The 23287-nt window shown below is 43.0% G+C and overlaps 1 protein-coding gene, 5 non-coding genes and 1 pseudogene across 8 annotated transcripts in view; 1 reads left to right on the plus strand and 6 right to left on the minus strand.

Annotated features, from left to right (window-relative positions):
- The first annotated feature begins 4303 nt into the window (after positions 1-4303).
- LOC147180701 (uncharacterized) lies at positions 4304-7449 on the plus strand (annotated as a pseudogene).
- Positions 7450-7970: 521 nt separating this feature from the next.
- The window catches only part of nop9 (NOP9 nucleolar protein), a 112671-nt gene continuing 97354 nt past the window's right edge, over positions 7971-23287 (minus strand). Inside the window, exons 1-12 of one of the 3 annotated variants that reach the window (XM_086078784.1) lie at positions 16012-16081; positions 14820-15040; positions 13357-13593; positions 12019-12195; positions 11809-11916; positions 10690-10831; positions 10392-10584; positions 10181-10321; positions 8964-9083; positions 8608-8820; positions 8356-8461; positions 7971-8257 (exon numbers count right to left, since the gene is read on the minus strand). In XM_086078784.1, the coding sequence (XP_085934910.1) occupies positions 8103-8257; positions 8356-8461; positions 8608-8820; positions 8964-9083; positions 10181-10321; positions 10392-10584; positions 10690-10831; positions 11809-11916; positions 12019-12195; positions 13357-13593; positions 14820-15039 (1812 nt within the window). In that variant the 5' untranslated portion in view covers position 15040; positions 16012-16081 and the 3' untranslated portion in view covers positions 7971-8102. Of the gene's footprint in view, positions 8258-8355; positions 8462-8607; positions 8821-8963; positions 9084-10180; positions 10322-10391; positions 10585-10689; positions 10832-11808; positions 11917-12018; positions 12196-13356; positions 13594-14819; positions 15041-16007; positions 16082-23287 lie in introns of those variants that run through there. The other 2 variants (XM_086078792.1, XM_086078775.1) reach the window with 2 other exon arrangements.
- trnar-acg (transfer RNA arginine (anticodon ACG)) lies at positions 21415-21487 on the minus strand. The gene has a single exon. It is a non-coding gene; the product is annotated as a tRNA-Arg (tRNA).
- Positions 21610-21681, minus strand: trnah-gug (transfer RNA histidin (anticodon GUG)). Its single transcript has one exon. It is a non-coding gene; the product is annotated as a tRNA-His (tRNA).
- trnar-acg (transfer RNA arginine (anticodon ACG)) lies at positions 22136-22208 on the minus strand. The gene has a single exon. It is a non-coding gene; the product is annotated as a tRNA-Arg (tRNA).
- On the minus strand, positions 22331-22402 carry trnah-gug (transfer RNA histidin (anticodon GUG)). The gene has a single exon. It is a non-coding gene; the product is annotated as a tRNA-His (tRNA).
- On the minus strand, positions 23054-23125 carry trnah-gug (transfer RNA histidin (anticodon GUG)). Its single transcript has one exon. It is a non-coding gene; the product is annotated as a tRNA-His (tRNA).

Below are 23287 nucleotides of genomic sequence, written 5' to 3' on the forward strand. Positions count from 1 at the left end.
TAAATGATTCTCCTTATTGACACACTCAGGATTGGATGACATGTGGGTTATCCAATTTGCAATTGAGCCTGCAAGCAGAGAAAACGGTGCTGTGCTGTGTGTGGCTATACACATATACTGTACTCTAGTATATTCTCCCAGAGGTGAACTTTTTTTCACCCCATGAAAATTCACAGCCAGCATAAAAACTTGCTTGATTTTAAGAACATAAAACAGAAATCCTATTACATAAACCGTAGAAGAGCTGTCTACATTTGGTCACCGCTTAGAAGAAGCTGTCAATCCGTAAAGATGTTATGATAAACAGATATTTATGAGCAACTGTAGGCTTGGGAGTCTAACAATCTTCTACAGGGACTTACTGAGAATTACTTTGAGATTGGGCATAAAAAGAAGTCAACTCACCAAAGGCAACAATGCAAAGGTACACTTGATCTCCCGTTGACCTCGCCTCCCCACAGACCTTAAGTACCTAAAAGGTATTGAACACTTAGAGAGAGAAAAAATTCCCTACTGCACCCTGGCAGGTCAGATGCATTGGTCTGAATAGCAAGAGCTCATTCTGCCACATCCATAACCACAGCCCAAGCTGCAGTTTTGAGTTTATGACACTGCATGTGTAACAATCACGTACCTATCAACTATCAAGGGGATCCACGAGAGAACTCTTGAGAGGAAGAAAAACTGGCAAAGAGACAACGGTTTGAAAAGAGAGAGGGAGAGAGCTTTGAGGAGTAATGGTTGCTTGGAGACTGTTGTCTAGGAGACCATGAGTCCCTAAGTCCTTTGGTATCTCGATTGTCCTATATATTAATGTTGATCTCCTCTTGTTTTACTTTTTCAACCAGTACTGTAGATGACTACATAATCATGAGGGCGGAAGAAATGGCTGTGTTTTTTTTTTTTAAAGGTTGGATTTGATTTCACAAACAATATGATACAATTTCATTTTGTGACACCATATCACTCTCGCGCTCCTCCCTGCCTCTGTCTTTGTCTCTGACTCATTCAGTGGGCATACACTGTAATTTTTCTGCTGGGGATGAAAATGACAGACTGTTTAAAAGATGAAAAGCGGCAATTGTTTGCCAATGAATGCTTTTTGAATGATTTCTCACTTGCGAGCAAAGAAAGACTATTTTCAGTGATCTTTATGCATAACCAATGAGAAATTTCCCTCTGGTGTGGGTGTAGGCTTGTTAGTGAGTACACCGTCAGTGTGGTGTAAATTGGGCATGTACAGGAAAGTTTCAGACAAGAAAGATATGGAAAGATATGGAGGGAGGAGGGGGAAGGTTTCAGTGTAGTGAAGATAATTCGATTTGGTGATTGTGTCTTGTCATTTGCTTCCTACTACATAAGGTACTATAAACAAACAAGCCACAAAGGAGAAAGAGAGAAGAAGCTACATGCTCCATGTTTCACAATAGGGATAGTGGTCTTTTCTTGGTATGCTTCATTTTGGCATCTGGGAACCACAACCACAGTACCTTCCAAAAAAGTTCAGGTTTTGTCTCATTTGTTCTCAGGACAATCTCTCAGAAGCAATGTGGCTTGGCAACATGAAGTTTTGCAAAAAAAATTATTTCAATTATTTATTTTCAACAGTGGCCGTCTCCCATCAAATCCACTTTGGCTAATGGCTGGTGCGATCTGACAATGACCTTGGAGTTCACCTTTAATTGCTTTTTGAGTTTATTCTTGGCTCTTTCGGTGCTATTTGTATTAGTAGTCTCTTCAATTTATCGATAACTTTCGTCTTGCTGCCATACCCTGCCACAGGAGGTTGGCTACATAAACATTCCCGAGGATCTTACATTTTTGAGTATGTGCACCTGCAGTCACAGGAACATCAAGCCACTTGGAGGTCTTGTAGACTTTACCTTTAACGTGCTTGTTTATAACACTGGGGAATACAAATTTGGTTGAATAAGAGTTTGGTGCGGAATTTGTGGGTGCAGAATCCAAAACTCTCTCTCAGTTTTAATTTATCATGCCAGGTTTTTGAGCTATACATAGTCTTCACTGACGTAATTTTGGGGCAACTTTCCAGTAAAGTAAGCTCTGCTTCTATTGAGTTTACACCAAATATTATTTTGTTATTGATGATGTCACCCCCAGCTTCCTCTAACGTTACTTGTGTAAGCAAGAAATATACAGAAGATTTAGCTCAACACTCTTTGCAGCGGTACACGTTAGTGGAATCGATTGGATTACAAACATTTGTCGGTACTGCCCGGACCGGACGACATGGCAACGTATGCTCTAAGGTAAATGAACAAATGAATGAATCAAAGTAACTTGTAGTAACACGAGCGGTCCTCAACATTTGGTTGCGTTGTCTTGCTGGCCGTTTGCCCCACAAAAGGCGTGCTGGGTCGATAGGCCGGTGACGTCACGTGAATACTATGTATAGGATCCCCGTTTTCTTATTAAAAATTTAATAAAAGTGGATGTAGCACTAAGATGAAATTGTTACAAACTCATTCACTGCCTTTGACAAGTATACTTGTCAATTCCATTTTTTTCAATGGCGCTAGATGTGGGGAGAATCTGATTATGCTCTACTGTAAATGTCAAATTTGTAAACAACTTTACTGATGCACAACCACCAGTAGATGACATCATTGCCCCATTTTATACGAAATAAACCCAGTTTGAGAGTCCACGGGAGAAATGGATGTATTTCGTGCAACCAACATTTTTCTACTGTCAATTATAAAAGAACGGGACAAGCCAGAAAGGAGAGAGCCTCTTCTGTAATTTGGCAAATTCGGTATATATATCATTATTGAACATATCGTGTGGGTATTGAACATTTTGAAATGTTCTAAAATGGCTAGCAGTGAATGAGGTTTACAAGCTTAGAAAACTTGAAAAATAAAATAAAATAAAATGAAATAGAACTTCATTACATCGGTGTGCCTATGTTTACAAGATTCAGAGAAAAGTCAGCATTAGATTTCTGTTTGCAGATATTGACAGTACTTATAGTACTGAGCTATTGGTAGCTGCACAACCTCTCACCACACTGTCATTTGTAACTGCACAAACAAGTTGCCACGTAACTGGATGAGTCAAATTGTAATCAATACAGCTTACTACAGGTATTCAGTGGAATTTTGCTTATCTGGAGGGTATTGTGAAGAAAAATCTAGAAAAAAAAACCTCACTGCAATTTTGGAATCAGCATGACAATTTTAGTTTCAGTCAGCATAAAAATCTAACAGATTTTTTTTTCCTTTTCCAAATTGTTCTCTAGTCTGTAAAGCATGCCTATTGAAATAATCTAGTAACAAAAGAGATGAAAAGCCCAACTCGCTCAGGACATTTTGAATAGGACTCAACTGATTCAATACGACGTGGAATAAACAGGTCTTGTATCTAGTGAAAGAGAAGTTGTCTTCCACACAGTCACACTTGAGGGAGTTATTCACACTAAACCAGACTGTGGGAATCAAGGTGACTCATCCAATTAGATTAAACGATGAATTCCCTTTTAGCTCATCTTGATGAGATGATTGAGCATATTATGTTCTTGTAAAATGTTTTGAACAAATTGACACTGACCTCAATTAAATCAATTTCACACAAGGGTACACACTATGTTCAAGGCCCACAATACAAAAACATAATATGAATATTTTTTTCTCTTTGTCATTAAGGTTTATTGAATTATTAGTGTTACCCTTGAAAGATCTTGTTATTCCAATTTGAAGATTGTGATGAGACGAGACGAGACGAGACTGAATGGAAAATGGCTGCCACAAACAGATTATCCTTCTAATAAATGTACACTGCAACCACAACAGTCACTCTCACTGTGCCAGCTGCAAAAGTGTCTGGGGAAAGATCATTCCCGTCCTTAAAAATACTCAAAACGTTCACCCGAAATAGGATGGAGCAGGGAATACTTTGCTCACTGGCAATTAAACTCAGAGAAATGGAGACGTTCGAAGAAAAAGCGCGACTTTTACTGTTGTCAACAAAGACAGTTAAAATGTCATTTATGGTGTGAAGTTCTTTTTCATCCCTCCCGACCGCCAGATGCCGAATGTTTCCTTCGCGCAGCTTTGCTTGCCATCGCGTGCCTTTTTGCGTGTACGGCTACTAGCGCACGTCTTGCATCTGCTGTGTAGGTGGCGTCCGCGCCCCTTCTCTCAAATTATCGCTACTTTGCCGACTTGTTGTCTGCCCTGACCCGCGCGTCGGCTGCTCGGTTTGCGTCTGCTGTGCAGGTGGCGTCCGCGCTCCCTCCTCTCAGCTTGCTGCTGTTCACTACCGGGACTCCTTTGCATTCGCGATGGAGGGCTCCCATTGTTATGTGGACTGTGGCGCCCTCTTTGAGGCCTCAGCTGTCCAAGATGATCGCTGCCCAAGATGCCTCATTTTCGATCGCGTTGGAGAGACTCAGTCCGGCAATCCTCATGTGGAGGACCCCAGTTCCCTGGGTCGCCTGTCATCCTCCCAACCTAGGCCCCCAAAACATCTCGGTGTGTCTTCTGCTGTGTCCGGTCCCCCCAAGAAGAAGGTGGCGCAGCGACGCCTGCAGACCGAGTTAGCGGAGGTGGGGTCACTTTTGCAGGACCGTCAACCTCCCCTTCGGTGGCGCCAAATCCAGCTACTCCGCCCAAACTGACGCTTCTTCTGGAAGATGACGCCATTTTCTTCTTTCTTTCAGTGACGTGGCCCCTCCAAGCTTTTACCCTCATGACCAGGGAGCACGGCCGGCTGATGTCCTTCCTGGCGCAGTCCCCCTTGATGGAGTCCTCTAGGAGGGCTCTCCGAAGTGTTCCTGTGGAGCCGGATCAGCTTTTTGGTTCGGCTGCAGTGGGGGCGCTGGAAAGGACTATTAGGGCCCGTGAGACCAGGCAACAGCTTTCCAGCCTTAGTAGGAGCCTGCCCCCCTCAAATAGACCCGGGGGACAGAGGCCCCTATTTTTTTCAGGGTGACCACCATCGCCGACCCGGCAAAGGTCTTGGCACTGGACCAGGAGCTTTCCGCCCTCCTGGCCAAGGATGCGATTGAGGTCGTGGATCCTCTGGCGCAACCCGGGGCCTTCTACTCAACGTACTTCCTTGTCCCGAAAAAGACAGGCGGATACCAGACGATACTGGACCTGAGGGTGCTCAACCGACATCTCAAGGTATTGCCATTCCACATGTTGACCACGAACGACGTCTTACAGACGGTCACCCAAGGGGAGTTATTCACATTCGTAGACCTGAAGGACGCCTACTTCCACATCCCCATTGCACCTCGGCACCGTCGGTGTCTCCGTTTTGCCTACAGAGGCCGTCACTGGCAGTTCCGCGTGCTCCCTTTCGGGCTCTCCCTCGCCCCATTGGTTTTCACTCGATTTGTGAAGGCTGCTCTTGCGCCCCTACAGTCTACGGGCATGAAGGTGCTGCCGTACCTCGACGACTGGCTCCTCTGCGCGCCGTCGTAAGCTCAGGTGATCCAAGATACCTACGATCTTCTGTCGCATGTGGCCCGATTGGGCATCAGGGTCAATCTGCCAAAGTCCTCTCTGATCCCCTCTCAAAGTACCGACTTTATTGGGGTGACCTTGGACACCACAATTATGAGGGCCCACCCGTCTTCTCGCAGGGTCGACGATGCTCTTCGCCTCCTCGCGCTCTTTCGGGAGAACAAGCTGCTGCCTTACGTCACCTATTTACGACTTTTGGCCACGCTGACGTCCATGACAGCCATGGTCCCGCTGGGTCTGCTGTCATTGCGCCCCCTGCAGAGGTGGCTGAACGGCTTCCACTTGCACGCCAAATGGCACCATTACAGGAAGCTCAGGGTGTCACGTCGATGCCTCCTTGCCCTGGCACCTTGGAGAGACGAGCATTCCTGCTAAGCAGCGTCCGACTGGATGTGGCCCCGGGCCACCGTGAGGCGGTTATCACGGATGCCAGCCTTGCATGCTGGGGTGCTGTCTGGCAGCACAGGATGGCTCGGGGTCGTTGGTCTGTGCACGACAGGATCGACCACATCATTGTACTGGAGCTGTGTGCGGTGCACCTGGCTCTCGTGCACTTCTTGCCGTACCTGAGGGGAAGGCATGTGCTCATACAGTCGGACAACACCACGACCGTGTTTGACATAAACCACCAGGGCGGCACCAAGTCCGCTCGGCTGTTGCAGGATCTCTCAGGACCTTCTCAGGTGGGATGCCCCCCGCCTGATCAGTCTGCGGGCCGTCTATCTGCCGGGGGAACGGAACCAGCTCGCGGACTCTCTCTCCCGTCGGGGTCCTCCTCCGGGAGAGTGGGGCCTCCACCCGGTGGTGGTGCACATGATTTGGAGTCGCTTCAATCTCTTTGCCTCCGAGAACTCGACCCACTGCGCCCTTTGGTTTTCCCTGGAGGGAACCACCAGCCCTCTCGGTCAGGATGCGTTGGCCCAATCATGGCCGGAGTACCTCCTTTACGCCTTTCCACCGCTCCCTCTGATATGGCAGACGCTTTAGTGAGTTCTTCAGGAGGGGTTACTGGTGGCCCCCTTCTGGCCGGCCCGGACGTGGCTCCCCCTGCTCCGCCGAGCCGTGGCGTCTCCCCAACAAGCAGGATCTCTTGTCCCATCACGAAGGTCGGATTTGGCATCCCAACCCTCAACGCCTCCGCTTGTGTGTTTGGCCTCTGACCGCTGCCGACCTGCTGTGCGGACCATTCTCAATGCGAGGGCACCATCCACTCGGCTGGCCAACAGGTGGAAGTTGTTTGTGGCGTGGTGTGGAGACTGCGGGGCGGACCCCGTTTTGTGTTTGGTTCCCACCATCCTGGATTTCCTGCAGTCTCTCCTGGATAAGGGCTCCATCTATGCTGAAGGTGTATGTGGCAGCGATTTCTGCTAATCACAGTAGAGTCGACAGCTGCACGATGGGTAGCCATGAGCTGTTGTCGTTGTTCCTTAAAGAGGCTCTCAGTCTTTATCCCCGCACTACACCTCGGGTTCCGGCGTGGGATCTGCATTTGGTGTTGGATGGCCTATGCAGGCCTCCCTTTGAGCCCCTGGCGGAGGCAGACCTCCTGTGGGTGTCAAACAAGACTGCGCTCTTGCTCGCCATTGCCTCTGCGAAGTGTGTCGGCGAGCTGCACGCATTGTTGGTTAGACCTGCATGCCTGCGATGGCACCCGGATGGCGCTCTACGGCTTACACGGTATATACCTCCTTTAGATGAAGGTGGGACAGGCCGGAGCTCTTGTGTCCTGTGAGAGCCTTGCGGTACTACATCGATGCTACGGCGGGCTTTCGGACGTCTGCTCAGGCTTTTTGTCTGTTATGGTGATCCGGCCAAGGGCTCCGCTCTCTCCAAGCAGCGTTTGTCTTACTGTGTAGTGGATGCCATTCGTCATTCCGACCTGGTGTCGGGCTACCCCCTTCGCCGGGGGTGCGATGTCCCTCCACCAGGAGCGTTGCCACCTCTTGGGCTGCCCTGAGAGGTGTTCCTCTGGAGGACATCTGTGCTGCTGCCTCGTGGACAGCGCCGAGCACTTTCTCCAGGTTTTATGGCATGGATGTCGCCTCTCCCCATCCGCTAAGTGTGGTCTTATGTCCTGCTGGGGCTTCTCAGTGAGGTTGTGTCTGGCATTCCTTGTGACCACGCGGGTATAAGTCATTCAGTGCTTGAAGCACCGCCATCTGGCGGTTGGGAGGGACGAAATATAACTAAAGTTATGACTGTAACTGCGGTTCTAGAAGATTCCGAGGGGAAACGAACCTCGGGTGACACTGGAACTTATACCCTCCTAGGGTCACAGGTGACTAATTTGGTATGGATTACTCAAACTGCGTATGCGCGAAAGAAACATTCAGTGCTTGAAGCACCGCCTGCTGGTGGTCGTCCGGGACTCATAGAATCGCAGTTACAGTAGTAACTTTCATTTTATCATTAATGAAGGATTATTTGCAGACATGGGAATTAACAAATATTTATAAAAATCAGACCATAACACTGAACTGAATTCTTTCTGTATTTTAATCGACACGCAAGTAACAAACCTTACAAACATATTTATATTTTTTAAATGCTTGAATGAAACAATAGAAAGAAAGAAAACATTATTTTGGTCAAAACTCTTCTTTTTTTTTTTTACTCAAGAATATCACTAAAAAGCTTGCGTTTCTTCGACTCGCCGGTTTGAATCTCCTGCCAGTGGGCTCGTCTGCTGATAAAGTGGGAAAGAGCAAATTTGGCCCACACATGGCGAGCAAATTGGTCTGACCTCAGCTGGCTTTCACTTGGCACTGGAAGCAAAAATGAAAAAGGAAAAAAGTTCATTAACATACTGTACACGGTAACCAGAAAATAAATGCAAAAAAATGTGCCACATGAATCATGTTACCAAGTTCCTGTGCGATGTTTTGCCTGTGACTGACCGATGCACTGTTCCACACGGCCTCCAGTACTCGACTGCCTAACCTGGAGCACGCCATCCGAACATACTGACCCTGGGTGGAAATAAATACAATGTTATACCCGTGTTTAATGTGGAAGAACTCAGTAAAGAACTATGAAAGTTCAACACCATTGTTTTCCCGTCCTTGCAGGTCAATAGTGCTTGTTCACAGAATCAATACTGGCCAAGTGCTCGTACCTCCAACCTCTTGAGGATCTTCCCTCTTCCCTTGTCGCTGGATGTGGTGATGAGAACTTGAAGGACGTGGCTGCCGGCAGGGTCTGACGCCAGTGTCAAGAGGTCCGCCGAGGTTAGCGAGCGCAGACTGCTGAGGAGGATGGAACGCTCCTGGAACCTGGCGAGTACCTGCACCAGCCGGGAGCCGTGGTAACAGATGGACGACAGAGGGACCTAGAACACACAAGCCATATTGCAACCTGCTGTTCGTCTGACATTTGCTCGGCATAAAAAAAACGCCGGAAGGATTATTCTGTTATTCACGGGTTGCCATTCATGATGCAGGTTCAAGAGAAGGTTGCAACTTGTCAGCTCACCTCTGTCTGAACGCTGCCCTCTGCTGTGTCAGAGTGGTAGTAGACATCGTAGGTGAGGAGGGACATGAAGAGAGGGAGGCAGTGGACATGGCGGGAGCCAGGCTCTGCACAGTGGAATGCCTGTGAGAACAAGCAACAATCCCATTTGACAAAAATGAAGCTTTCATTGTTCAACTTTTGATAAAATCCAAAATCAGCATAAAAAAGATTTGACATTGCCGCTTAAAAGGGGTGCTGCCCAGGGGACCGTTGGGTTGCGAATTGGAAGAGGGTTGGGCGTGGTCTGGCTGTGATTGACAGCAGCAACTCACTAAGAAGCCGTTTAAGGAGGCGTGTACGAGAATGAGCTGGTTGGTAGCGGGGGCGACTACGTCATGCGGAATAAGTCACGGAGTGTGTATTGTCCCGTAAAATGAGAGGACAAACAGCCAAAATTGTGTTTATCTCAGTGTTTAACCTTAAGATGGCACCAAAAACACAGTTTTTGCCCCAAATACAAGCTTTCAACAAACATGCACTAAAAGGACATGTAAACAGCATTTGTAGACACCAGTTTATCAGCGAAAAGAAGAAGAAGGTGATTTAGTGTTGAGTTACTCTTTAATGCATGTTTGTTAAAACAACTTTTGAAATGGTCAACACTTTGAAAGTTTTCTTTTAATTTTAAACATAAAATGGTCAACACTTTGAAAGTTTTGAAAACAAAAACAAAAAAAACAATAACTACCTTTTTTACAGCTTAAAAATTATAACAAAAATTGCAGGGAACTTCCAGGGTCATCAGCAAATTAAAAGCTAAGCAAGTAAATAGTTTTCCAAAATATTTTTTTATGTTATTAAAAAAAAGAAAAGTGTAGGGAGTTCCCACTGTCAACATCATTTTTTATAAAGTAAAGTGGAAATTTAAATAAATCCATAAATGAAAAGTAACCTGTATCTCACTAAGCAACAAATGCATGCGAATGTAGCTAATTTTGTGAAAAACTATCTGAACATGTTCAAATTTATTTTTGACAAGTAAAAACTGTCTGTGGACATCTTACAAATCCTTATGAAAACCCCAAATTTGCTATGTTCGCAAGCATTCACCGCTCCTTGTGACACCAACTATATCGGCCTTCAGATTCGTAAAAAGGCAGATGCCGATATTTGTCAGAAAGCCAAATATCGGTACCGATAATCGGTCCAGCCCTAGTTTTGATAACGTTCAGACTTACTTGGAGTAGACACTGCATCAATTCTCCTTGCCGCTCTCCACCTTCTGCACAGCTTTCTGCCAGTTGCACAATCACACCCATGTGACCTGCAGCCAAGATGGCCTCCACGCCTTGGACCAACTCATCAAATAACCTGGGGAACTTCAAAAGGTAGAGAAAAGCCTCAGTCATTCTTGCACTTGGACAACTAGCATTTCCATTTTCAGCCCACCAGTTTGCATTTGGCCGAGGCCGCCGTCAACCTCTGCACGGGGAAGTTGGCGATGGGATGGAGAGCAAGGTCAACGAGGTGACCCTTCAGGTGATTCTTGTAAAGGTCTCGGAGAAGAGATTTGGGTGAAAGCTGAGTAATGGTCTCAATAAGGTGACTGGAAGCCTGGTCCTTGAGGAAAACCAGAAGCGGACTACAAAAAAAGAAAAAGTCAACAACAACAAAAGCAAAGTAAGAACATGCTTTCCCCCTCCCTTCTTCTGATTGTGCGGATTTAAAGACACAATTGAAGCGAGACCTGACTCCCGGAGCAGCGGGGCAACTTGTCAAGTATTCCATGATGCGCCTGATGAGCTGTTTGCAAAGTTTGGGCCGCTTCCTGTGACACACAGTCAACATGGTCTGGAACACTGCACTGGCAACCGAGTCTGTGATGCTTACTAGCGAGACACAACAAGACAAAAACAACAACTTTTCAAACTTAAACCTGGTCTCTCCAATGGAGTCCTAGGAAGATGGTACAGTAATTACTAGGGCTGTTTTTTATTAAAAAATCAAATAATTAATATCAATTAGATTTTCCTTTTCGAACCTGATATCGATTCATAAAACCATGAATCAATTATTTTAATATCTCTTTTTCCTATAAATAGATAAGAAAATAGAATTTTAAAGGCTGAGTTTTGTTGTTGTATTTTACAGTTTTCTTGACATTTACTGTTCACGTGAATTTAAAAGTATTCTCTTACATTCAAAGACCTGACTTACTGCAATTTAGAATATTTTTAATTTATATTTACAATTATTGAATTATAATTAAGAACAGATTTTCATCTGATCCTTGCTGATACAAATTGTCGCTGCTATGTGAAAAACACCTGTCCATTTTTGTCTTTTTTTTATTTTATTCGTATGTTTTGGCGATGAAACTGAATGCAGACATCCCAAAAACGTAAAAATCTTTTAAAAAAAGAAAGGGGGGGGGGGGGTTTAACGGACATAAGTGCTTTTCACATAGCAGCGATAAAATGTTTGTGTAACACTTAAGTGATTATAATACTAAATCATTTAACCAGTTACTTCTTCCACAAAATTTTATGTTTGTGGCGTTTTTATCATGTCCTATTTAAGAAGACTTGATGTTCCATAATCAATCAATATCGGATTGAAGTGAATTGAATCGAAAAATTCGAAATCGAATCAAACTGAACTTTTGTGAATCTGAATTGTATCGATTGAGGAAATCAGAATCGATACCCAGCCCTAGCAATTGCAATTGCACTACTATAGTACCGTGTCATTTTTTTAATGTACCAAACCCTTCCGTAAAGGATGGTAAAGGAAAAATCTAAAATGAATTAAAATACGCCAATACACAGGTACAAAACAGTCAGCATATACTTCACCGTGGACTTACATTTAACACTGTCCATCAAAGTCTCTGTGAGGCTTTTCAACTCATACCAAAAAGATGTGGGAATCTCAAAGTCAGTCAGCTGAGGAGAAACATTGCGTTTTTTCACACCTTGTAAAAAAAACAAAAAACAAACAAAGGCAAACAACATATAAATTACAAGCAAAATGTGCATACAAGTGTGTGTGTGTGTGTGTGTGTGTGTGTGTATACCTGGACGTGTCTCCGTGCGGGGAGGCCCCACACAGCCAGCCAGCACATGCAAAAGTGTGCGGACAACGTGAGAACCGTGGACGTGTTTGATCAACTCTGCGCTGTTGTCTCTCACCACTTGACTTAATGCCAAGACCTGGACCTCCAGAAGTTCACTCTCATCATCTTCTTCTTTTGCTAAATTCATTAAACACGCAGGAAACAGCATGATTTGACGTTATATTGACTAGGACAGTGGTTCTGAGTTTGGCGAGTCAGTCTCAGAGGCCGGGTCCTGTTAAAGATTTCTTCCTTACAGGGATTTTTGTTTTCCTTTCCTCTGTCATCAAGTGCTTCTTCTTGAGAAGTTCGTAGTTAGTAGCTATTGTAAACATGTCTTGTAAAGCACCCATCCAGCATTTTGCAACTTGCAAAATTACAACTTACTATAACATTTGAATGTAACAGAACATAAGAACAACAGCTTTTAATAATCCAGAAGACAAAATTTGATTTCCCGATTTTGCAAACTTTCAACGATTCGATTTTTAAAATGACGATGTATCAAATTAATTCGCTTTATTGCCCAGCCCTAATTACAATGTTATTAACAAAACAAACACATAAAAGGGTAATTAAGATTAGGGTTAGCAGTCTAACTGTTAAATCCCTATTATCGTATATCTTCAAATAGTGGCCTCGGCTCTAATAGATAGCAGGACTCTAACTGCTAAATGTATTATCCATACTTCAACAAATAAGTGTAGAGCACATTAGTGGACCCCCCGCATATTCATGGTTTGGCATTTAAAATTTACATTTTTATGTGCTTTTTTATTTTTATTTGGGGGGATTGACGAGTACCGAAATAAGGTGTTGGTACTCGCAGCGGCGGCCAATAACAGTATCAGTTGTCTTCTTGTGGCCATTTTACAATCAGGAACAAGAAATTTGAAGAATAAACAATTGCCATTATGCAATTTCAAGGAGAAAAAAAATCTATATTGGGATATAGAGGTCTTCCGTTAAAATGATCAGTCATTGTTTTTTTTGTGCCAATTTTATGAATCAAAAGTACAGGTGGTATTGGTATCGGTGACTACTCAAGAGATGAGTTGGGAAAAAAGTGGAATCGAACATCCCTTTTTTTTTCTTTAATATCCTGTTACTCTCTGAAAAACTTTTTTTTTGCTGTTTTTGTGTTCAGGCCAAATCTGTCAAAGACTTTATATATGTGCTTTGGCGCCATCATGTGGCATCATGGTGCCAAGTACTATGTTGACATGAGTTGAAAAAAAAGAAGGAAAAAAAACTACTAATGGAACCATCGCATCATACATCATCAACAATTCAACACACCTGTCAACCTGGACACCTGTCGGACCGCGCTCTCCACTACATGTCCGCCACAACGGTCACAAGAGATGGCTTTGAAGTCTGCTCCCGATTCTCCCCCCAGCTCAGCCATGACTTTTGCCACCTGATCAAGACTCGACAGTGGGAGCAGGTGCTGCAGCGTGATGCTTCCGGTACAATCCATTGCCACCACGCTTGCATTACCTTTCACTTCACTCAGGACATTTTCCACAAACATATCTGCGGAAAAGACAGTAACATATCAAACACAGTTAAATGTTGTGTTGCTACATGAGAGTTCATGTTATAAAGGGGACATAAGGGAACATGACAACCAAGTCATTATTTTGTCAACTACCTAATTAAGTAAATTTATTTTCTGAATGTTGGCAGATTGTCCCAACTCGGCCCAACGTGATCTGGCCCCAGAGTTTTATTCCTCATGATTTGGCAACTACACCGGTCAGATCCACCATTTTAACACAGATCAATAGATGTGATGCACGTAGTCAAATTAATGTTCCTTTTTTAAAATTCTATACTATTCCGAGACTTCTCAGTATAAATCAAATAATTTGTGACATTTGAGTAAAAAGTTGTGTATCACTCTTTATATGCCACAATGTCGCCAGATAATTTCCAGAAGATTCTATCTAGGTAGCTAGAAAAAAGAGAGAAAAAAGACCAAACCCAAATAAACCCAGTGTTTCTCCCCTGCATATGACTCCCAACTGCCACAATGGAGATGATTTCCCAAAAACGGTGCGAGCTGCATTTGCTAAAGGGAGTCACTAGAACACATACTCACTACTCAAAGGTGCTACAGCAAAAATATGTCTTTACGATAATAAAGGTGTCAAAGAATTATTTAAAAGTAGTTGTAGTGAGTGTCAACTGAACTACATACTAAGTTGCTACTGTAAGTTAACTGATTCACTGCCATTGACGGTTATAAACGTCAAAAAATCAAAAAACAACAACTTTTTTTTCTACTTTTGTTAACACGAGTATGAAAACCTAGATTTTTTTTATTGTACATTTAGAGCAGATATAAAATGTGTGCTTAATCGTGAGTTAACTATTGAAGTCATGCAATTAATTACGATTAAAAATTGTAATCGCCTGACGCCTCAAATTTTTAATAATCATCTTGTCAGGCGATTAATTTTTTAAGATTGTAATTAATCGCATGACTTCACTAGTTAACTCACGATTAATCACACATTTTATATCTGTTCTAAATGTACAATATTTTTTTCCTAGGTTTTCACACTCTTGTTAACAAGTGGAAAAAATGTTAAACTAATTGAAATAGTTCAAATGATTTTTTTACGTTTATAGCCGTCAATGGCAGTGAATGAGTTAATTATCTACTCTACCTCCATTATAGAGGATCGAGAATTCTTCATCAAAATACACTCAAGTTTTCATATAGGTGACATATTGTAGCACCATTTCAATCTCACCTCTCTCCTCAGCATCTTCAAAGTCATCATTCAGTCTTTCTCCAACTCGCCGGTAATAACCAACACTCATTGCATCAAGCCGCTTTTTCCCACCACCTCCTTCTGCCTTTGTCTCATCTTCAGCTTTTTTCCTCTTGCTCTCTTCTCCATAGCCTGCCGGCTGGCCTCTCTTCTTAGTAACTCCTTTCTGGGGCTTCTTGACTTCCGCCTTTTCCGGCATCCTTCGAATGAGTACAATATGCAACTTAGTGTCATGACAACCGACGACAAAATTGTTGAGAGGCTTTTTACATTTTAAAGTTATTTGGCCACAGCAGATGCCTGATTAAGTCAGATGGTATACGTTTCAGATATCACCTCTCCGCCCACCTTAAATAGACTGTAATGACAGACACTTATTAACTTTTTGGGGTGTATTATTAATAACAATTGCAACAGGGTAAAGAGTAAATTTTAAGAGCCATTCAGTTGTTATTTTGCCGTAATTGGCAACTCTCCTGCTAGCGCTACTTCACCGGTCAGTCAATCGCCGGACCTTGTTATGGCTTCACCCCCTGGTCCCTTCTGACTCTTCACGGATTGGCTGTTATCAGCTATACCAGCCTAACCCTAACCATAACTATTAATTTCTTCAATAAACGCGTGAAATAAAACTGCTCGTTTACAACTCCCGACTGACTGCAAGAAATTGTCAACATGGCAAAAATAAAAATAGAATAATAAATAAATAAAAATATACAAAGCAGTATTTTAGCGCATCTAGCACCTGCGAGGCGTCTGCGCTACCCACTACTGCACGAACTGGTACACCTTCACCTGCGCAAAATTTGTATTTGTAATTATTGCGCGATTCACGGCAAAATAACGCTAGGTGGCGAGTTACGGTAAGTTTTCGTGTGTTTTTTTTTTCCGTTGTTTTTTTGGTGGGGGTAGTGAACTAGTTAATAGATGATTGATACGATTGTTGTTTTTCTTTTAAAGAAGTGGGCACGTTTTAGAATTCTCAACTGAAACTTAATAATAACGCAATAACTGTGCCATGTGGGTTTGTGAAAATGTACAACATTGTAACGTACTCAAATTCACGCAAAGTAACTTAGCTAAACTCGAAAAACTAAAACATACATCTGTAAAGCATTTTCGAACGACATTTAAAATAGGTAGCAAAATCGAAGTGAAAAGACGTACTCACGTGCAGTATGCAGCAAGCCAAACAATCCTACTTCCGGGTACAGTGTAACCTTTTCTTCTTCTATGGTTTGTTAAGAGTACATAATTGCTAGCTGCCGTCACCTACAGCATTGGCATATGTGATGTGGCCAACTGCGTTTCGCTTCCAGTCTGCTGTTTTTATTTTGTTGCTTCTATCTTTACTGTGTTATTCTGATGCTCAAAATAAAACAAAGATATAAATAATATACAGCTAAGCCTGACATCACTATTCATTTTTTACTTGTGGATTTACAGCCAGCCTGAACAATGAAAATAAAAGACAGGGTATTTGCAAGATATTGTGAAAATGCATGCTGCTGCTCACATTGCATTGTCATTTCCTTTGCCCAAAATACCTTAATTTGAGTTAAAAATCAAGACTGTAGTAAGATAGTCCAGCTATTATTTTCTTGAAACTGGAGAAAAGGAAAAGGCACTGGCACTCATTTGAGACAGAACATAAGTATTGTATGTCAAAGGAGAATGCTATGTTTCCATGAATTAATATAGGAGTCTGAATTAGAGAACACTTTTCACTCTTGAATGTCACTGGATGCCATGCACATTTTGCATGTCAAGGAACGACGAATAGTAAGCGCTGGTCAGCTGGAATTGTCATAACCAATTAGCTATGTTTAGTCGCCTTATCCGCTAGCATGCTGTGGCTACAAAAGGCTATCATCACAGAGGAAAATAAGGCAACATTTAGCATGAATGGAACGATACGAGAATGTGCATGATGTAGTGGTGCAAAAAAAAAGAAGATAAATGGTACTTTGTCTCCATTTATTTTGTAAAGCGCTTTTTCCATAAAAAAAAAAAATCAATTCAAAATGTCTAATATAGCCGTATAGGATTTAGTGTCTTCATTTATTTTGTAAAACAGGTATGAGTTCGGTAGCGTGTTGATGTTGGTCGCAAACTCGCAACTACAATGTCAATATACAATGATAAAAAAACATCAAAAAGGGAGGTCAAGCTAGCCATCACGCCACGACATGGCTGAACTCCAAAGTAAAAATGTACTAAGGCTATTTGCTTTCCTGTCAATGTATTACTGTATTTGGTCAACTTTAATTTGAAGTTAAGCTTAGCATGTTACGCTGAGTATGCTTCAGCTTCCTTGACATACCAAAATGGACGTGAATGCACACTTTGCTTTATTTTTGTCAACCAATCCTCGGATCAGGCGTGATCCGAACCGTGGGGCCTGATCCGAAACGACCATGGATCAATGATGATCGGTTCCACCACTAGCATGATGTCACATCCACAGACATAGGGCGGAAAATTTAAACCTGAATCCAGTCTGAAAACTATAAACCAGAGGCTTACAAGAGTAACCTTGCTCTGCAAGGGGAATTCTCGTGGTACTTGTGAGTTCACAAAACTCCCGAGAATACATCTTGTACCGAGCCTTTTGATTTCCCCCAATCTGAACCACCAGTGGTTCAGACCAATCACAGAGCGACATTGTGTTTGGGCAGGGGGAAACAATCAAACCCTGGACGGATGGACGCTGATGACAACGAAAACGACATTTTCATCCATGCCCGCGAAACGTGTACAAGATGCCGCATCGTCCAATCACCTCAAAGTATTGTGCAGAATGTTCCGCCTTTCCCGAGTAAATCAACATAGAGCAGTCCCAGATTGATATTGTGGAGAATTCTCTTGAGTGAATCACAATTATCAATCTGGCTATTGCCAGGTTATTACAAGAGTACTAATTGTGAACAGTGTAGCGATTATTTGGGTTGCCGTAATGGCTTATGAGAAATTTAGACGGTACTGAGGGGAGTTGTAATTTCTTCAGCAACCTCTGGGGCACCACGTTGACTTTGCTTGTTTGTAGGAGCAAAATAAACGATAAAAATCCTATTATCAAGTATTCATAATGTGAAGTTGCTACTTTAGTTAATCATGGAGTTCTTTGCTTTCATAAGAGAATTACTAATCAACATAGTAAACACAAATGATTCGGCAAAAAATTGAATTTCTAGACAGAAAATGTATTTAGTAAACACACACATATATCAGTCGCAGCCTAACCTATTAATGAAACGGAATAAAAATGTGAATCAAAGAAAAAAAGAAAACATGCAACCTAAGTAACTAAGATAAAAAGGGAATGAAAAAGGTAGATGGGGGATAAAGATGGAAGCGTTTGACCTGTCAATTCTTTTATGTTTGAATAAAAGCGTTGCACCAGTAGTATATGGTCAGATTGCAATGACAGCGCACTCACGGACTGGTTCAGTCGCACGGGAGAGAGAGAGAGACTCAAGCGTCGATCCTCGGTTGAATGCTGGAATGTTGCACCAGGTCTCCGGTTGGTGGCGAGGTGCACGTGTGGCGTGGAGGTCGTGGCCGGTCCTTGGCTGGCGCACGTTCAGTTGGAATGCTGCCCGGGAGTCTCTGGCTGCTGGTCGGTGATGGACGCGCGGAGTGGAGGTCGCGGCAGGTCCTTGTGTGGGCGCTGCGGAGCGCCTCAGGCTCACTACTGGACAGACACGCGCACATTGGGGATGCGCAGGGTGGTTGCAAGTCCTTGCTTAATGCGTGCTTTGGGCGCGCGTGGTGGCTCAAGTCCGGGGCTCGAAAGCTGCGTGGTCACCCTCAGCGACCACGTTTCTCGTGATGATCAGGTAAATTTAATGTCAAATTTTATGTCAATCAGCAGTAAAAAAAAATTCAGCAAAGTATTGAGTCTGCCGCAACCCCGAGTTGCTGCGACCACAGCGCAGAGTACTAACGACTATACGATCACGGCCCACAAATCATTGCCCATCTAGTGGATAAAATTGTCTCTCTGTGATATTTGCTGCCATCGACCCTAGGAAATGTTCAGGCTGCTGATTCAGGACTACTATCAAACTATGTCAAATTAATGTCCTGGGCATAAAATTGTCTTCCAGTGCGCCTTGAAACTGATACAATTCATTAATGTTGGACACCAATTCAGTGGAAATGCAGTTTGTTTTTTTTGCGCAGCCTGGAGATTGCATCTACCTTTTACTGTTTTAGTAAGAACTTCATGTGGAAAAGTTAAAACAAACCTGGAACTAAATACTGCTCAAATTAGAAGTAACAGATACTTGAGGTGAGAAAACATTGGAAGATACCTTGTCCATCTTAAAAATATTACGTGAGTTCGCGCTCCCTCAGAAAAATCAGGTGAACAGAAGTAACATTTAGTTTTAGATCAGGTTTACAATTAACAAAGAGAGTTGAGCTAGTCAGGAGTCCAACCTAGAATCTTCTGCTCCGAAGTCAGACGCGTTATCCATTGCGCCACTAGCCCCTTAAAGCAAGGTGATCTTCTGTAAGCGACAGTGGCGGATTGTCACTGTCACGCAAAGGAAAGGCTTTTATGTTAACCAGCAGTAAAAAAAGAAAAGATAGGCAGAGTGTTGAGTTTGCCGAGACCCGGATTTGTACCGGGGTTGCTGCGACCACAACACAGAGTACTAACCACTATACGATCATGGCCCATAAGGTTTTAACCATCTAGTGGATAAAAATGTCTATCTCTGATATTTGCTGCCATCGACCCTAGGATACGTTCAGGCTGCTGATCCAGGACTTCTGTGAAACTATGTCAAATGAATGTCCTGGGCATAAAATTGTCTTCCAGTGCGCCTTGAAACTGATACAATTCATAAATGTTGGACACCAATTCAGTGGAAATGCAGTTTTTTTAGCGCAGCCTGGAGATTGCATCTACCTTTTACTGTTTTAGTAAGAACTTCATGTGGAAAAGTAAAAAAAAACCTGGAACTAAATACTGCACAAACGAAAAGTAACAGATACTTGAGGTGAGAAAACATTGGAAGTTACCTTGTTCATCTTGACAATATCGCGTGAGTTTGCGCTCCTAAGAAATATCAGGTGAACAGATGTAACATCGCAGATTTAGATCAGGTTTACCATAAACAAAGAGAGTTGAGATAGCCAGGAGTTGAACCTAGAATTTTCTGATCCGTAGTCAGACGCGTTATCCATTGCGCCACTAGCCCCTTAAAGCAAGGTGATCTTCTGTAAGCTACAGTGGCGGATTGTCACTGTCACGCAAAAGGAAGGCTTTTATGTCAATCAGCAGTAAAAAAGAAAAAAGAAAAGATAAGCAGAGTGTTGCGTTTGCCGTGACACAGATTTGAACCATGGTTGCTGCGACCACAACGCAGAGTACTAACCACTATACGATCACGGCCCACAAGGCTTTGCCCATCTAGTGGATACAATTGTCTATCTTTGATATTCGCTGCCATCGACCCTAGGAAACGTTCAGGCTGCTGATTCAGGACTACTATCAAACTATGTCAAATGAATGTCCTGGGAATAAAAGTGTCCTCCAGTGCGCCTTGAAACTGATACAATTCATTAATGTTGGACACCAATTCAGTGGAAATGCAGTTTTTTTAGCGCAGCCTGGAGATTGCATCTACCTTTTACTGTTTTAGTAAGAACTTCATGTGGAAAAGTAAAAAAAAACCTGGAACTAAATACTGCGCAAACTAGAAGTAACAGATACATGAGGTGAGAAAACATTGGAAGTTACCATGTCCAACTTGACAATATTGCGTGAGTTTGCGTTCCTAAGAAATATCAGGTGAACAGATGTAACATAGCAGTTTTCGATCAGGTTTACCATAAACAAAGAGAGTTGAGCTCGCAAGGAGTTGAAACTAGAATCTTCTGATCCGTAGTCAGACGCGTTATCCATTGCGCCACTAGCCCCTTAAAGCAAGGTGATCTTCTGTAAGCTACAGTGGCGGATTGTCACTGTCACGCAAAAGGAAGGCTTTTATGTCAATCAGCAGTAAAAAAAAAAGAAAAAAAGAAAAGATAAGCAGAGTGTTGAGTTTGCCGTGACCCGGAGTTGCTGTGACCACAACGCAGAGTACTAACCACTATACAATCACTGCCCACAAGGCTTTGCCCATCTAGTGGATACAATTGTCTATCTCTGATATTTGCTGCCATCGACCCGAGGAAACGTTCAGGCTGCTGATTCAGGACTACTATCAAACTATGTCAAATTAATGTCCTGGGAATAAAAGTGTCCTCCAGTGCGCCTTGAAACTGATACAATTCATTAATGTTGGACACCAATTCAGTGAAAATGCAGTTTTTTTTAGCGCATCCTGGAGATTGCATCTACCTTTTACTGTTTTAGTAAGAACTTCATGTGGAAAAGTAAAAAACAAACTGGAACTAAATACTGCGCAAACTAGAAGTAACAGATACTTGAGGTGAGAAAACATTGGAAGCTACCATGTCCAACTTGACAATATTGCGTGAGTTTGCGTTCCTAAGAAATATCAGGTGAACAGATGTAACATAGCAGTTTTAGATCAGGTTTACCATAAACAAAGAGAGTTGAGCTAGCCAGGAGTTGAACCTAGAATCTTCTGATCCGTAGTCAGACGCGTTATCCATTGCGCCACTAGCCCTTTAAAGCAAGGTGGTCTTCTGTAAGCTACAGTGGCGGATTGTCACTGTCACGCAAAGGGAAGGCTTTTATGTCAATCAGCAGTAAAAAAGAAAAAAGAAAAGATAAGCAAAGTGTTGAGTTCGCCGTGACCCGGATTTGAACCAGGGTTGCTGCGACCACAACGCAGAGTACTAACCACTATACGATCACGGCCCACAAGGCTTTGCCCATCTAGTGGATACAATTGTCTATCTCTGATATTTGCTGCCATCGACCCTCGGAAACGTTCAGGCTGCTGATTCAGGACTACTATCAAACTATGTCAAATGAATGTCCTGGGAATAAAAGTGTCCTCCAGTGCGCCTTGAAACTGATACAATTCATTAATGTTGGACACCAATTCAGTGGAAATGCAGTTTTTTTAGCGCAGCCTGGAGATTGCATCTACCTTTTACTGTTTTAGTAAGAACTTCATGTGGAAAAGTAAAAAACAAACTGGAACTAAATACTGCGCAAACTAGAAGTAACAGATACTTGAGGTGAGAAAACATTGGAAGCTACCATGTCCAACTTGACAATATTGCGTGAGTTTGAGTTCCTAAGAAATATCAGGTGAACAGATGTAACATAGCAGTTTTAGATCAGGTTTACCATAAACAAAGAGAGTTGAGCTAGCCAGGAGTTGAACCTAGAATCTTCTGATCCGTAGTCAGACGCGTTATCCATTGCGCCACTAGCCCTTTAAAGAAAGGTGATCTTCTGTAAGCTACAGTGGCGGATTGTCACTGTCACGCAAAGGGAAGGCTTTTATGTCAATCAGCAGTAAAAAAGAAAAAAGAAAAGGTAAGCAGAGTGTTGAGTTTGCCGTGACCCGGATTTGAACCGGGGTTGCTGCGACCACAACGCAGAGTACTAACCACTATACGATCACGGCCCACAAGGCTTTGCCCATCTAGTGGATACAATTGTCTATCTCTGATATTTGCTGCCATCGACCTGAGGAAACGTTCAGGCTGCTGATTCAGGACTACTATCAAACTATGTCAAATTAATGTCCTGGGAATAAAAGTGTCCTCCAGTGCGCCTTGAAACTGATACAATTCATTAATGTTGGACACCAATTCAGTGGAAATGCAGTTTTTTTTAGCGCAGCCTGGAGATTGCATCTACCTTTTACTGTTTTAGTAAGAACTTCATGTGGAAAAGTAAAAAAAAAACTGGAACTAAATACTGCGCAAACTAGAAGTAACAGATACTTGAGGTGAGAAAACATTGGAAGCTACCATGTCCAACTTGACAATATTGCGTGAGTTTGCGTTCCTAAGAAACATCAGGTGAACAGATGTAACATAGCAGTTTTAGATCAGGTTTACCATAAACAAAGAGAGTTGAGCTAGCCAGGAGTTGAACCTAGAATCTTCTGATCCATAGTCAGACGCTTTATCCATTGCGCCACTAGCCCCTTATAGCAAGGTGATCTTCTGTAAGCTACAGTGGCGGATTGTCACTGTCACGCAAAAAAAAAGGCTTTTATGTCAATCAGCAGTAAAAAAGAAAAAAGAAAAGGTAAGCAGAGTGTTGAGTTTGCCGTGACCCGGATTTGAACCGGGGTTGCTGCGACCACAACGCAGAGTACTAACCACTATACGATCACGGCCGACAAGGCTTTTCCCATCTAGTGGATACAATTGTCTACCTCTAATATTTGCTGCCATCGACCCTTGGAAACGTTCAGGCTCCTGATTCAGGACTACTATCAAACTATGTCAAATGAATGTCCTGGGAATAAAAGTGTCCTCCAGTGCGCCTTGAAACTGAT

This window comes from Leptonotus elevatus, chromosome 1 (assembly GCF_054856555.1).
Source record: "Leptonotus elevatus isolate MCC_2025b chromosome 1, RoL_Lele_1.0, whole genome shotgun sequence".
Lineage (NCBI taxonomy): Eukaryota > Metazoa > Chordata > Actinopteri > Syngnathiformes > Syngnathidae > Leptonotus > Leptonotus elevatus.